We start from the raw sequence: 17,415 nt of genomic DNA, 5'->3' as shown, positions 1-17,415 counted from the left end.
TGGGCCATAACTCTTCTCTCACTACAGGCAGCTCTATCCAAGGTTCTATAGGCTACTTTTAACTAAGTCAAGGGCCATAACTTTTCTCTAACTAGATGCAGGTCTATCCAAGGTTCTATAGGCTACTTTTAACTAAGTCAAGGGCCATAACTCTTCTCTAAATAGAGGCAGCTCTATCCAAGGTTCTATATGCCACTTTAAACTAAGTCAAGGGCCATAACTCTTCTCCAACTAGAGGCTGCTCTATCAAAGGTTCAATAGGCTAAGTCATGGGCCATAACTCTTCTCCAACTAGAGGCTGCTCTATCAAAGGTTCTACAGGCTAAGTCATGGGCCATAACTCTTCTCTCACTACAGGCAGCTCTATCCAAGGTTCTATAGGCTACTTTTAACTAAGTCAAGGGCCATAACTCATCTCTTACTAGAGGCAGCTCTATCCAAGGTTCTATAGGCTATGTTTGACTAAGTCAAGGGCCATAACTCTGATTCTAAGCTTCACATGGTGGTTAACTTTCCTGTAAATTTTATCAACGACAACATGAAGTCTCAATGATAGACAACATATTATGCAATATGAGAAGTCAGTTAAAACAAATTTAAGAAGCAAAAAATATCAAGTATAAAATTTATAAATAAAGAATTGAAAATCAACTATAAGCAATCTGGTTCACCAGATTATGAACTCAACTTTAAGCAATATTTTATGGAGTCAACTTTAAGCAATATTATATGGAGTCAACTTTTAGCAATATAACAAAATTAAACTCAACTTAAAGCAATATTATATGGCATCAATTATAAGAAGTCAACATCAAAGAGTAGCAGGTACCAGAATGAGCATTGAGACTTTGAGACTCTTGAGCCACAATATATCGACATTTGGTTCAAAGGGTTTATAGAAAAGCTTCCAGAACACATAGCTGGGTCAAAGCAACACATTTTGGAAAAGGCTTGATTCTAGAGTTTCAGCAGAAGAGAAGATGGGTAACAATCTTGGGGGTTACACTTTTGGGTTCATTTACCAACAAAGCAACAATGGCAGAGAAGGTGTCACTCAGACTCAGCTTGGTTGACAATAATATCTTGAGGGGTTTCAGTCATAAAAGCTCATTTACCTGAGCACAACAATGGCAGAATTGGTGTGAGCTTATTAAGAAAGAATAACATCTTGGGGATGTACATATAGGTTTGTTTACCAAAGCAACAGCAGCAGAATTGGTGTGAGCATAAGAAACAATCACATCTTGGGGATATACATATAGGTATGTTTACCAGCGCAACAATCGCAGAATTGGTGTGAGCATAAGAAACACATATAGGTTTGTTTACCAAAGCAACAGCAGCAGAATTGGTGTGAGCATAAGAAACAATCACATCTTGGGGATGTACATATAGGTTTGTTCACCAGAGCAACAGCAGCAGAATTGGTGTGAGCATGAGAAACAATCACATCTTGGGGATATACATATAGGTATGTTTACCAGCGCAACAATCGCAGAATTGGTGTGAGCATAAGAAACACATATAGGTTTGTTCACCAGAGCAACAGCAGCAGAATTGGTGTCACTCAGAGCAGAGGCAACAATTATATCTTTGGGGGTTACATTTATAGGTATCTTACCAGAGCAAGAAGGCTTGCAAAGTGTGTAATGTCGATTTTATTCGAAACTTCCACTGTTTTGGTGGCCAATGATTGACTGACTGAAGCGATGTTTAAACTTTCCTTGTTTAAGTTCTTCAAATTCTTCTTTTTTTCACTGTTTTTGCGTTTTTTCACCGAACACTTTCTACAAATCTCCTTTTCATCACCATCTGGGGCAACAGTGTTTAAAACATCTTCCCGTGCCTTGTTACACGCACGACACATCTTGTACCCGACCATGTGCGGAAACTTTGTGTACTTCCTCCCTTCCATATGCGAAACAGTATTAAAACTATGTTTATGCACACTATGTACATTACACATAACAGATGGAGCAGTTTCATCATCACTGGACATAGGATCTGCTATGACAGAGATGGAGATTTTCAAGTTTTGAGTCGGTCCACCAGTATTCCGTTTACTGATCTGTCTTCGCAAAGTTAGAGTCTCAATATACTCCCCGTCATCTTCAGTTGAATGCTGGCTTCGAACACAACCCATGATTCTTCTATATTTATTTTTTTCACAAAAAAAATTATAACCTGTTGATCAAGATATGCTTCACACAAATAATGAAGTTGCATTTAACTTCAACGTTTAAAACTTAAGTTAAAATTGTTGAAAGATTTATAGTCCTTTTGAGTATCAAAAAATGATTTATTATAATAATCCATGTCACATATGTTTTCATCCTCTGCTCTCTTAAATCTGCAACAAACAGATCTGATGATAGCCCTTCAATTGTCATTTGAGGAATGCATTCAGATTTTATAATTTGTAACCTGAACGTGATATGGTATTACGTCACGTTAAACCAAGTGTCTTGTCAGGTTTTCTATTTCAAGAGAAGCGGCAGACCTTTTTATGTATCATTCTATATTCAGTTGACATGAAATTTGATTCAGCCATTAAAACTCCGGCCTTTTTCATCAACAACACTGCATAGGTTGTTAAAGTTGTTAACGAAACATGCACCAAAGCTGAAAATAAAACTCTAGTGCTATAAAATGTTATATTATAAATAGAAACAATACACTGACCTTGTATCAATTTCCTGTGACAATTTTAAATGGTAAAATTCCTAAGGCCCCCCCAAAAATGTATGGTTATGGTTACATCCTTTTAAAAAGAGGTAGGGTTACGTAGGCTATTTTTATTAATCTTTATTTATAAGTAAGAACATTATTATCATTATTTGGTAATGGTTTTATCGTAACATACTGTTAAACTTTCCTTGAAGGTTTTAATCTTTATATTAATGCACCAGTCAATTGTAGCCACGCCCCCCCCCCCAGGTTTCGGTCCAGCCATGCCTGGATTAACACTCCCACCCTGTTGGTACAATTTGCTGGTAAAATCCCCGCCAAATGCCCGCAAAACCCAGGGACCCTAGGCAAAGCCCATTCCCTGCCGTTTTTGGTGCGAAGACAAAACCACTGCATTCACCCAGGCCAGCTGGAAAGTAAAAACATGGCCCATTTCCCCGGCTATCCCCGGTATATATACCCCTGGACTTGGGAGGGCCGTGGTTACAATTGACTGGTGCATAAAACACACACTTTATTTTTTATTTTATTTTTTCCAACAGAATAATATTATAGTATTATAAGGTGTTACATACTCAAACACACACTTTAATTTTTAATTTTATTTTTTATTTTATTTTTTATCAACAGACTTAAAATATAAAGGGTTAGGTCAGCTGCTATTTTGCAGGTAACATAATGGTAACCTAAACCTCAAGCATTTTGGTTAAGGTCTAATTTGGAATGTAAATTAAGCCATACATTATTAATACAAAAAAAATTGGTCAATCAGGTCAAGTTTTTTTTTAAAGTACAAATTGTTAAGTTTGAATATTTTTAAAATTTTGATGAAGATATTTTTTTTTAAATAGGCATTGTTAATAAAATTGTGAGTGGTGTCACGTTATTAAATCATAGAAAAATTGGATTTTATTACCTCCCTTTAAAAGAAAATAGTATAATGGTCAATAAATATAAATAAAACATAGAACTAATCTTGATGTTTATATCAAAACTGGACTTAAGACAACTTTCTATCCTAATGATGGATTCTTATGGCTTACCTTAAATAAATGCTAAAAATGTGTTAATTACCCTCTTTATAAGGGAGATCAGTTACATCACGGACCAATCAACAAAAATAACAATCGTGCACCTGTGTTAAAAACTAAAAGTTTTTGCGTAGGTTGAATCTGCCAGACTACCATAGCTTATAGACGTAAGGAGTCTGCGTCAAAATCAAGACTTTCAGCTTAAATTTAACTTAATTTAAAAAGCTATTTTTTCTCAAATAAAACTAACTATTTCACTTAAAACGTTAAATACTTTAAAGTATTTAACGTTTTAAGTCTGAATAAATTTGCGAGAAACTGACAAGAATACTTTAGTCTGACATGTTTATTCAGGGATGTGATTGACTGGCAGCTGGAGGGCTGAAACATTTTCACCTATCATGCTATGTGTTTATTGGGTGCTCTTTGGGTCAAATTTAGCGCACTGCTGTAGAAGAAAAAATGGCTTTTTAGAAGCTCTTTTGAGGGCTCTCCTGACTTTAAATTTGAATCAAACTGGAATATTAACTTAAACAACTGAAAGCAATTAAATAAAAAAAAATTCAGGGTCTCTGGGAACATTAGATCCGCAGAATTCCGCAAATCCGCGGACAAATCACATCCCTGATATCCAAAGTCAATAATTGATACTTTCTTACATTAAATATAGTAACCTTTCAATGAACTGGGAATCTGACAGACTTATTAGCCTAAATATTTAGGAGTTGACCAAGCTGGGCCTACATATGATACATAAAACATCTTAATTTCTTAAGTCATTTCCTAACTAATAAATCATTTTTATTTATTTTTTAATGCCAAATTATGAATAATGTATAGGATTTTTAACATAGATATAGGATTTTTAACATACATAGAGTACTATAAAAACTAAAATCAATGAAAAAGGAAGCCTTTCAGAAATTATGAAGGAATTATATATCATTTATGACCTGTATGAAATACTTAAATAAGGAAAATGCTTGCCATAAGATGTTTCATAAATGTAACCATCCTAGATCTAAATTTTAGTAATCCAATCAGTCGAGTGTTAAACCTTGTAATCACATAATTATTTTCCTTATTTATAAATATTAATAGCTACTTCCTTTTAATACGTCAGTATGCATTGTTTATAATTTCGTTCCTTTTTAAACACTTTGTATGCATTGTCATAATTTTCTTAATACAGAATCCAATAATTATTCAAGTAAATACCATAGCTCTATATCTAAGTTTCATCTTAAAAATCAGGAATAAGAATACAATTTAAACTCACAGCCTCGATCAAGTTATTATGATCTCGTGTACATTACAAATCTGACAGGATCTCAGAAAATACAAGAACATGATATCTCCTGTACAATGTATATATCACAATTGTATTCCACTAATCACTTTTAAGGATGTCGTTTTCGAAACAAAATGCCATACTTGATTAACTGTTGCTGACACTATGTATGTATTACTCCCTGGAACGGAGGAATATGATCTCTCGGAAACCATAGTAACTATTGAATTTAAGCTGAAGCAATTGATTCCTATACTGTCAACAAAATCGTGAGCTGAAGAAGAATAACAAAAGTATTATTACTTAATCATGTATCTGATGAAAAGCATGATGACTTTCTAAAGCACACATATGTAACTGCTGCCCATTATATTGTGAACTCTTCGAACACAATAAAGAATCGTGCCCTAGTGAGTCACAAATATAGTGGAGCAGGTGCGATCAATTTCCAGGAGAAAATAAATGTACTTTTCAGAAATATACATTATATTTTCTTAACTTATATGATCGATGTGCACAGAATGTGCATTTATGAAACCTTTAAATTGGTACCCTTTTTGTTGCTGAGATTGACATTGTTTAGTCCTGAAAGTTGAAAAAGGTGTCGTTATATTGACAAATTGAAGGAGTCCAATTTACAAACTGACAGTCAAAGAAACTTTTTTTACTTTTAAGACATTAAATGACACAATTCACAGCAACAAAAAAGACACCAATTTCAACGTTTAAATATTGCACATTCTGTGCACAGAATATCTTTTAAGAACATTATCTTTTATAAACACATTCAGAACTGCAGCAAGATTTTGAAAAGGACAGAGTCCTAAGGAAGGAAGGGCACTTTTGATGCGCATTGAATGAGCCTTTAAATTGGGAACTTGCAAGGGTCAATGTTCACTACTTAATGTTTATGTGTTGTAACTACTTTCAATACTAATAGTTTGTTATGAATACCTTAGCTGTTATCTTTACTTAAGAGTCCAAACCATGTAAATATTTATTACTTGACAGAACATATACAAAATATAAAAATATAGATCATGATCATCAAAGGCGGCTCTGTCAAACAATAAAAGGGCACAGCGGGGCATAGTTAAAAGAATGGTGCCAGAAAAGGGCAGCAGGGTGCTCTCCCTCAGGTATTTAGGCCTTTAAAGCTAGAGCACTGCACATTTAAAGCCAGAGTTATGGGCCTTGCTACTAACATGGATTTTTTATCTCTGGAAACATGTGTACCAAATTTCATTTTAACATCTTGAAGGGTTTTTGAGTTATAAATCGCCACCTGGCAAGGATAAAGATAATGCACTTATTTACCTGACCACCCTCGAATATACCATTCAAGGCTATCACATTATCCCGACTCGATATCTGTGATAAACAGACAAGTAAAAAACTGCTATCAATGAAAAAGTTACACCTAAAAATGCACCTGTATGCACCTGATAACATTTATTATGCAGATTAGCTTATCTTGGCTTTAGATAAGCTCAACAGTTGAAGGGTGTTGCACCCTGTCCTTTTTTGGTAGCACCCTAAATTCTACTCTCATGGGGACAAGCATGGACACCCTCCCACCCGTATTGAGACCAGCATGGGCGCCCTTCTGCTCTCATGGAGACCTGTAACCATGGGCACCCTTCTGCCTTTATGGAGACCAGCATGGGCACCCTTCAGCCTCCATGGAGTCCAGCATGGACACTCTTCTGCCCTCATGGAGACCAGCATTGGCACCCTTCTGCCCACATGGAGACCAGCATGGGCACCCTTCTGCCCTCATGGTAACCAGCATGGACACCCTTCTGCCCTCATGGAGACCAGCATTGGCACCCTTCTGACCTCATGGAGACCAGCATGGACACCCTTTTGCCCTCATTGAGACCAGCATGGGCACCCTTCTGCCCTCATGGAGACCAGCATTGGCACCCTTCTGCCCACATGGAGACCAGCATGGGCACCCTTCTGCCCTCATGGTAACCAGCATGGACACCCTTCTGCCCTCATGGAGACCAGCATTGGCACCCTTCTGCCCTCATGGAGACCAGCATTGGCACCCTTCTGCCCACATGGAGACCAGCATGGGCACCCTTCTGCCCTCATGGTGACCAGCATGGACACCCTTCTGCCCTCATGGTGACCAGCATTGGCACCCTTCTGCCCTCATGGAGACCAGCATGGACACCCTTCTGCCCTCATGGAGACCAGCATTGGCACCCTTCTGCCCACATGGAGACCAGCATTGGCACCCTTCTGCCCTCATGGAGACCAGCACGGACACCCTTCTGCCCTCATGGAAACAAGCATGGACACCCTTCCGCCCTCATGGAGACCAGCATTGGCACCCTTCTACCCTCATGGAAACCAGCATGGACACCCTTCTGTCCTCATGGTAACGAGCATGGGCACCCTTCAGCCATTATGAAGACCGGCATGGGCACCCACCTGCCCTCAGCCTTCATAGAATTCAAAATGCTTAAGACTGTCAAATCTTGTTTTGATTAAATGTATAATTTAAAGATTATAAATACATACCAGTGATTTCTTTTGGTTCAATTTACTGCCTTCTAAAGGCTGTTTCCCCTTGCGAAAAACTGTCCATTTTTCCCCATTTTATATTTTTTCCCCAATTTGATAAATGCAGATTATGTTAATGAATAAAAAAGCAATTAATTCCTTGAAATATAAACAAAATCTTGATAAGACTTTCTCTTTCACAGCATAATGTATGCATAAAAAAGTTAAAACATGTATATTTTTCATTATGTAAGCTATTCTGGCCTGATTTTTTTATTTTTCCCAAAGTCAACTTTTTTTCCCAATTTGCAAGGCACAAAAATAATTCCAAAAAAAATCATTGCATACACACTTTACATAGTTGGCAGTTGAAACCAAATAATTACTTCAATTAAACACAGTTCCTAACATATTCTGTCAAATTTGTGTTTTCAAATTCTTCACAGCACGCTTCAAATGTACAATTATCCCCCTTAGCATCTGGTTCCTTTTCTGCAGCACCCTGTCCTTTATAAAATCTGGCTTTAAACCTAGCAAATCAATCCTTTGGTTAATGATACAAAATTATTAAAGGAGGAAGACTAGTAGAAAATTAGTAATAATAAAGAAGCCTTCATTTTTTTCATACATATTAATTAACATAGTTAACCTCATCAAACTACAAATGCATTGCAAAAGTAATTATAAGACAACATGATAGTTAATATCATTATCTCAGCTGACAAAATTATCACCAAATCATGTATCAGTTGAAATAAAATGGCTGTAAATGTCAGTTAGCATGTCACGATAATCAATATTTCCCTATGTAGTAAGTAGTGCAAAGCCTAGTAAAATGCAATTGCCAATGTTCTTATTAAATGTGAAATATGGCAACATTATGACAGAATAATTATTATCTTAAAGGCCAGTAAAAAGGCAGTTTTTGTTTCCATTTTTTTGTCTCCCTTTATAACCACTGTTTTTATACCAATTTTTTTCTCAATTGAATGAAAATGTTTTTTTAGTATAAAATTTTCAATGCTTTTTACTCTGACCAATTTGGGGTTAAACTTTTGCACATGATTTCGAATGCTAAAATATACTGGCTCCAATTTCTCGAAACTTCTTAAGCTTAACAGGCTTAAATCGCTTATTTCAATTAGCCAAAATACATACTAATAATGAATTTTGATAAATGAAAAATGGTTTCTTCTAATAAGCATACAGATTTTTCTTATACAATTTATAAAAACTCTTAAAGAAATAAATATAACGCATATTATAGAACAACAAAAATAGTGAGTTTAGCTTAATCCTGTTATAAGGGACTTAAGAAGTTTCGAGAAATTGGAGCCTGGGTATTTTGATTTTTTTCCCAAATGTGCAAATAAAATTAACATTATTCTGTTGATGTTGTTTTTTTCAAATCTATTTCATAAGAGAATTAGACCTCCAGACTATTTTTGTCTATCCTTAACAAACTTTTATTTTTAGGCTTTTTTTGTCCAGCATTTCGACTTGTTAATTTCTAGGCAAGTCTGAATTTCCAATTTTAGTCAAAATGTCACATTTTTTTCCAATGAGAAATGCTCCTTATAGAAATTGTGTTTATGGCTCACCATCTACATTACAGAATACTTTATTTCTTTGGGTACTTCATCATTGACTGACACCACTTATACACTACGCTATGATGCTTTGTTGTATACTGTGGGCGCTTTGCTAAAGAAAATCTTGTACAGTAATCATGAATAATAAATGAGGCAATTTCATTGGTTCTGCAAGGTACATGTACTGGATCCGTCCCCATGGAAAACATATTTTGGCAAAATCCGGAATAAAACCAGGTCCACTTTTTCACAATAATTTAAGCCAGCAGTCTGGACTACTTAGCCATAATGAGAGGCTTCTGATACAACAAAATTTCTGAAGAACATTTAATTGTAACATTTGAATTCATAGGAAAAAGAGTTGTCTCCCCTGTCTCCTGCATATTCATTAAATGAGATTTTGTCAATCAATTGTCCCACGGTCTTAATGAAGAAAAGAGGAATTAAGTTACTGTGGTGTCGAAGATGGTATTTCATATGCTAGAAACAGCCAAATCAACTTTCAGTCAATAGGGCCTAAAAAAATAATTGTTTGGTTAGGGTTACATCCTTTTCAAAAAAAAAGGTAGGGTAGGTAGGCTTTTTTTATTATTTTTTTTATTTTTTATTAGGCTTTATATAAGAATATCATTTTCATCATTGGAGAATGGTGATAAAGCGATCTTCTGTATAAGCATTTAAGGTGTTTTTTTTTTTTTTTAGTTTTTCATTTGTTTTTTCAAACTGACTATAAAAACGGTAGGGTCGGTGCCTATTCCGTAGGTAGGGTCAGGTAACCCAAACCAAATGTTGTTTTTTAGGCCTAGGGCATCATGACACTCAACAAATATTAAAGCAACAGCCTTGGAATAATAGACCTTGCAAAACATTGCTAATTGTAACTACATGCAAGTCAACAGACAAAGTTTCGAGTGACTATTTCAATTATTTCCTAGGTGTTGCCAGGAATAAAGTCACTTAGATAACCACACTGACAACAATGACTGTAAGTTTTCTCCATTAACAGACAAGCTAAAAATGGTGACCAAAAAAACAAACTCTTCTCATTGTTTTTCAACAAAGCTTACGAGAAACTGGCTCCATATTGACAGCAAACTAAGCTTAATGCAATAATTTTATCACTGAATGATTGAACACACTTATATTCACCCTCGCCTGCTGCTAGATGCTTTTGTGTACAGATAAGCAATATATAAGTAATATTTTGGTGCTTTATGAAATAGGACTCTGTGGCCACTTAGCATTTAACTCAAACTTAAAGGCCATGATGGCCCCAAATTGCTCACCTGAGTGAAAGTTTTAAACCATTGTTTCTTAAGATAATTAATGAATTTATTGTCACAGTCAAGGTCATCCTATGATGCCATGGCATTTCATTTCCTTGAACAACTTTAAAAGGTCATAATCCAAGGAACATCCATGAAGTTAAATCTAAATTAGTAGGGTGGTTAAAGGAGGGGATGTCGATGGACGCCTGAGACCAGCGACGGGAAAAGATCACCCTAAGCACAACATACTCAGGTATACTATAACCTAACTATAAATTATATTATATTTTTAAAAAATACTTTATATTCAAACAAAGTTTACAAAATCAGTTAAATGTGCAAATGGACTTACATTACGGTACTCAGCTGACAAGTTGGGTGGGAACTGGATCAATCTTGGATCAGTCATGTCTATTACCCCATACTTCACACCCCGAACAGCCAGATTTTTTATCAGGTAGTTAACCTGAAATCCTTGTCAGTAGGAGATCTCTACAACAGTATCTGAAAAAAACACAATTAAGATTATCCACTTACTTAAAATAATCATTAACTGTTAAATATCCAGCAAAAATATTGAGACAAAATTAGTTTCCTCAAAAGGAAGCTAACACCACAGTTATATATTGGGTTTCCAACACCGAATAATACTTTGTTTTAGGTATTTATAAACATTGTATTAGTTTTAATCAAAACAGAACAAATATTTAATCATCTTAAGCATCAAAGACAATGTCCGTTTAGGTGAAGAGTTCTACAAAAAAGAACAAGGTGCAGCAGACATCCATACTGGTTGACGGTACAAATCCGAACACTTTTTGAGGTTTTTCACAATTATCTTGGAGAGTTGTCGTTGTAGTAAGTTAAAATTGCGAATGAAAAAACATCTTTGGTTAATGTGACAACATCTGTCAATGTACATATTCACGATCTCATCAATTTTATGTCGAAAATCATTCATTTTATGGGCAGTAAATCACCCTTAAATTTATGCTATGGAGGGCACAAATACCGAACACTTGCAAAGCGACTATACATGGTCATACAATTATAATTAATAAGTATGCTATATTAAATAAACACTTAGCTGCAAAGTTGTTTATTGTTTCTGATGTTTTTCAAAACATGCAACTCAAATGTAAAGCGTTATTTTATTTATAAATACCTTCAATGAAGGTAAACATAACTGCAAAACCTAAAGATGCGCGTGCGCCTCTGACATCATTCCCCCTAATGTGCTACATTTTGATCTTTAAGGTATAAACATTGAATGGCATATTTTTAGAAAAATACTTAACAAAACAAGATGAAACTTCACAAGTGTGACCAAGGCAAGCCTCTGTATTAATCTAGATCATCTAATAATCAATCACGGTAAACAAACACATGTTTTAGCAGCTGGTGTTTGGGATTTATGCGGTGTTCGGAAATGTACCATCAACCAGTTACCCTTGAGCTGAAATGCTACAGGGGCAGGGGCAGTCATTTATATGGATGGCTACAACTCAGCATCAATACAGATCAAACAACCTGTCTCAAAGTTGAGTAATAACTATGCCGGGGAGATAGTTGGAATAGAGACGGCCCTTACTTTTGCTAGTGAACTAACCAACATTGAAAAAAAAGACATTCATATCTTCACAGACTGTCAAGCAGCGATATAAGGTCAGCATTTTCAAAAGAAATTCCAAAGGCAAAAATAGAAACAATACTCAAATTAAAACTGCAGTTGCAACTTTAGAAGAAAGAGAAAATAAAATAACTATACACTGGGTAGCTAGCCATAATAATGTTGCTGGTAACAAATTAGCCGACCACCTGGCCAAAGAAGCTGCCAGAGATGCCCAAAATACAGATGATATTGCTTTGCAAGAGAAAAGGGACTCGAGAGATGTAATTAGGCAAATGAAAGAAACTTCACAGCACAAATGGGCAAGTCAGTATGCGAACTCATAAAAAAACAAGAGATGTTTGTCAAACATTATGCGCCCCCTGAGCGCCATGTTGTCAGGATTATATGGACCATTGAATGAAATATGCATGGACTGAAATGACAGCTGATTTGTCACTGACATTGGATGCCGTTGAGGCAGTTTTAAGATTATGACCATTCAAAGTTTGAGGATAGAGTGTGTTATGACCATGACCTTTGACTCTATGACCTCAAAATCCATAGGAATCATCAGCTGGTCATCAAAAATCTAAATGTCAAGTTTGAGGGCCATGGGTGCAGGCATTGACAAGTTATCACACAGACAAGCTTTTTTTGTACTAGGTCACTGTAACCTTGACCTTTGACCCGATGACCCCTAAAATCATAAGGGGTCATCTAAAGGTCAGACACAACACCAAGTCAAGTTTGAGGGGCATGGGTGCAGACATTGTCGAATTATCACTTGAAACATTTTCGCATTCAAGGTCACTGTGAACTTGACCTTAGACACAATGACTCCTAAAATCAGTAAGTGTCATATCCTGGTCAGGCCCAACTTCCATGTCAAGTTTGATGATCATTGGTTCAGGCATTGTTGAGATATCACTGGGAGAAGATTTGTTAACTTTTTGTGATAAAGGTTACTGTGACCTTGACCTTGGCCCGATGACCCCCAAAGTCAAGAGGGGTCATCTACTGGTCAGGCCCAACCTACATGTCAAGTTTGATGACAATAGGTCCAGGAATTGTCAAGTTTGCTTTCAAGGTCACTGTGACTTTGACCCCTAAAATCAATCTATTGGTCAGGCCCAACCTCAGAGTCAAGTTTGATGGCCATGGGTGCAGGCATTGTTGAGTTATTACTAGGACAACCTCTAAACATTCAAGGTCACTGTGACCTTGACCTTTGACCCGATGACCCCCCAAAACAATAGGGGTCATCTACTGGTCAGGCCCAACCTCCAAGTCAAGTTTGTGGGCCATAGGTGCAGGCATTGTTGAGTAATCATATGGACAACTTTTTACCATTCAGGGTCACTGTGACCTTGACCTTTGGCCTGATGACCCTCAAAATCAAAAGGGGTCATCTACTGGTCAGACCCAACCTCCAAGTCAAGTTTGAGGGCCATAGGTGAAGGCATTGTTGAGTTATCACTCAAACAACCTATTACCATTCAAGGTCACTGTGACTTTGACCTTTGACCCGATGTGCCAAAAAAACAATAGGGGTCAGCTACTGGTCAGGCCCAACCTCCAAGTCAAGTTTGAGGGCCATGTGTGCAGGCATTGTCGAGTTATCTCATGGACAACCTTTTACCATTAAAGGTCACAGTGACCTTGACCTTTGGCCAATAATCCACAAATACAATAGGGGTCATCTATTGGTCAGACCCAACCTTCAAGTCAATTATGAGGGCCATGGGTGAAGGCATTGTCGAGTTATCACTCGGACAACCTTTTACCATTCAAGGTCACTGTGACCTTGACCTTTGACCAGATGAGCCCCAAAAACAAAAGGGGTCAGCTACTGGTCAAGCCCAACCTTCAAGTCAAGTTTGTGGGCCATGGGTGCAGGCATTGTTGAGTTATCACATGGACAACCTTTTACCATTCAAGGTAACTGTGACCTTGAACTTTGGCTCGATGACCCCCAAATACAATAGGGGTCATCTATTGGTCAGGCCAGACCTCCAAGTCCATTATGAGGGCCATGGGTGCAGGCATTGTTGAGTTATCACATGGACAACCTTTGACCATTCAAGGTCACTGTGACTTTGACCTTTGACCCGATGAGCCCCCAAAACAATAGGGGTCAGCTACTGGTCAGGCCCAACCTCCAAGTCAAGTTTGAGGGCCATGGGTGCAGGCATTGTCGAGTTATCACTCGGACAACCTTTTACCATTCAAGGTCACTGTGACCTTGACCTTTGGCCTGATGACCCCCAAAAACAATAGGGGTCATCTTCTGGTCAGGCCCAACTTCCATATCAAGTTTGATGACCATACATGTAGGTCTAGGCATTGTTTAGTTATCACTCGGACAAGCCCTAAAATTATTTTACCATTAAAGGTCACTGTGACCTTGACCTTTGACCCAATGAGCCCTAAAATCAATAGGGGTCATCTACTGGTCAGACCCAACCTTCATGTCAAGTTTGATGACCTTACGTCCAGGATTTGTTGAGTTATCACTCGGACAAGCTTTGGTCTACCGATGGACCGACCGACCGACATGCCTGTGCAAAGCAATATACCCCTCTTCTTCGAAGGGGGGCATAATGAAAGACTCCAGGACATCTTTACAATACCAGGAAGGAGGAGCTGCATAGGAGTTAGAAATAAAAATATGTTTAGTTTAATCAACCAGCTACTAAGTGGACACAGCCATCTAAAAAACCATTGGGCTAAAATAACAGATGGTAATGACCAAAACTGTGACTTCTGTATGGTTCCAGAAACAGTGGACCACTACATTTTTCATTGTAAAAAATTTGTAGTGTCAAGAAAAGCTCTAGAAAAAAGAACTGAAGAACACCTACATCGCTTTGGAATAAACTGTGGGGCAATAGCAATAGCCATTCTTGCAGGAGAAATAGAAAACATTCCTGTGGACGCAAAAGAAGCTTTAGTTGCATCTTTGGCAGACTATTTGATGGAAACGAAGAGGATGTAATGATAGTATAAATAATTAAAAATCAAGACAAAACAAAAAGAACACAGACTCCAACAACTTTCCAAATTAAGTGACGGTTATATCATTATAAGTAGCAAGAGTAAAAGCACAATGTGAAGCAGTACTATGTGATGATAATGGCGAATAAATTTGTCGAAGTACAAAGAGAACATAGGCGACAACAAGCCAAAAATTCGACAAAACAACAAAAACAACAAAATCATTTGAATAAAATTGTTTACAAAAAATACTACATTAGCCCTGTCATTGTAATAATGTCAGTTAAATATGTCAGATGCAAAGTAACTGGTAGTTAAAGCACATATTGGCAAGTACCACTTTAGTCTAAAATAATAGACGTGTTATACGGGATTCTTCCAATCCCTAACGTCTAAACGGGAATGTGCAAAAAACGGGGTTGTTTTAAAAATATTGAAATTGTTTTAAGTGAAGTATTTTAAAGTTGAAATTGATCATAAAGAGTTATATTAATATATTATATTTCGTCAATGGCCGAAATGTTCCGAGCGATTTAAAACGGTGCCCTGAAGCCTTGCAGGTGCCCTTCATGTATATATCTTTATGTTTTGACAGAATGAAATGAGCCGCATCGCGCGATTTTGGGCCTTCGGACATTAATATTACAAATGAAATAATCATTATTAAAAAATGCCAAAAATAATTATTTTTCTATGTGAATCAATTTCTTCCAGACTTCTTTCTTTTAAAGGATTGTCATTGGTGCATCATTTTTTCGACGATTTATGACCATTGGTTTACACAAATTTCCATAGCAACCATGGATTTCGTCCCGACATATTTTGTCTGCATTAATAGTCTGTGTTTAAAACTGCCAAATGTATTAAAAATACAAGACTGATTCATTATTTTTATCTTAATTTATGGTCATTGAAGATTCTATGATAAGAAAAGAATTTAAATTATAAGCTAAATGTGATATTGATACGTTAATTTTGCACGTCATTTGAATTATGTGCTTTCGTAACGACGTCATTTGAATGACGTCAAATTTAGTATTCAAAATGTGCAATACATGGTCTTACTTGTAAGCATGTATCTTACGCAATTTAAGTGATATCATCATGAAATTTTCAGAACATCTTCCTGAAATATAATTTCATTCAAATACCTTAAAACATTGTAATAGCAATTATGTCCGAAGGCCCAAAATCGCGCGACGCGGCTCAAATGAAGAAAAGCAGTCAAACTCATAATTATAAGTTGGATAAAAAAAATTGTGTACGGAACTAATATAAAATAACATTATCTGGTAATATTTCTTGTTTTTATGATATTTTATAGACGCTATATGCTTTAACCCGAAATCCTTCACGTACAAATTGTTTAGTATCAAAAGTGGGTAGTTGTTCCGATCAGGATTCCGGGTTAAAGCATATAGAGTCTATAAAATATCATAAAAACAAGAAATATTACCAGATAATGTTATTTTATATTAGTTCCGTACACACAAAATAAATATCCAACTTATAATTATGAGTTTGACGGCTTTTTTTCATTTCATTCTGTCAAAACAGAACGATATATACATGAAGGGCACCTGCAAGGCTTCAGGGCACAGTTTTAAATCGCTCGGAACATTTCGGCCATGGCCGAGTTGTTACGATTGTATAACGAGGTCTATCTCGAAGCTTTGTCGGAGGAGGCCGAGTTATTACGATTGTATCGAGTTGTTCCCCTTCGCATAATTGTTTTCTGTGTCAGTCATGTTTCGTTTTATTCGAAAGGTAAACAACTAGTTTTAATGCATTAAATGCTTGTTTAGTGCAAAATAACATTTCACTTACATGGTAAAATATGAATATAACTCTTTATGATCAATTTCAACCATAAAATACTTCACTTAAAACAATTTCAATATTTTTAAAACACCCCCGTTTTTTGCACATTCCCGTTTAGACGCTAGGGATTGGAAGAATCCCGTATAACACGTCTACTATTTTAGACTAACCCGGAATCCTGATCGGATCAACTACTTACTTTTGATACTTAACAATTTGTACGTGAAGGATTTGCCATATCAAAAATCTAAAAAAAATGCGTCAACGTACAATTATTTGGACAAGTACCACTTATAAAACAGCAACAAAACCAAAATCTTGCAATATGTTCGGACACAAAATTCGGACAAAATTTCCACGATGGATTTATAACATTTATCCGCTCCTATTTTCGTATATTTTTTTTGGCTTTTCACTGATAAACACATAAACTTCATACTAGCAGGGTTCCAATGACGATTTGTCTCTAAAGGTCCTTCGGATTAGGATATTTCTCTAGTAATGAGTAATGTTGATGTAAACAAACCGTTTTACGTCCCTTCGATTTACGACAATCAAAAAGTATGGTCATGCACAAATAGGCCTTAAAACTGTGTTTGAATAG

The 17,415-nt window shown here is 36.4% G+C and overlaps 1 protein-coding gene across 1 annotated transcript in view; it reads right to left on the bottom strand.

Annotated features, from left to right (window-relative positions):
• LOC128240591 (inositol-trisphosphate 3-kinase homolog) overlaps nt 1-10,853 on the bottom strand; it is a 34,617-nt gene extending 23,764 nt beyond the window's left edge. Inside the window, exons 1-2 of the mRNA XM_052957290.1 lie at nt 10,737-10,853; nt 1,622-2,622 (exon numbers count right to left, since the gene is read on the bottom strand). Coding sequence (XP_052813250.1) covers nt 1,622-2,143 — 522 coding nt within the window. The 5' untranslated portion in view covers nt 2,144-2,622; nt 10,737-10,853. The remainder of the gene's footprint in view (nt 1-1,621; nt 2,623-10,736) is intronic.
• Nucleotides 10,854-17,415: the final 6,562 nt, after the last annotated feature.

This window comes from Mya arenaria, chromosome 7 (genome assembly GCF_026914265.1).
Source record: "Mya arenaria isolate MELC-2E11 chromosome 7, ASM2691426v1".
Classification (NCBI taxonomy): domain Eukaryota; kingdom Metazoa; phylum Mollusca; class Bivalvia; order Myida; family Myidae; genus Mya; species Mya arenaria.
The sequence above is the reverse complement of the archived record's forward strand: the minus strand, read 5'-3'. Positions and strand labels throughout refer to the sequence as shown.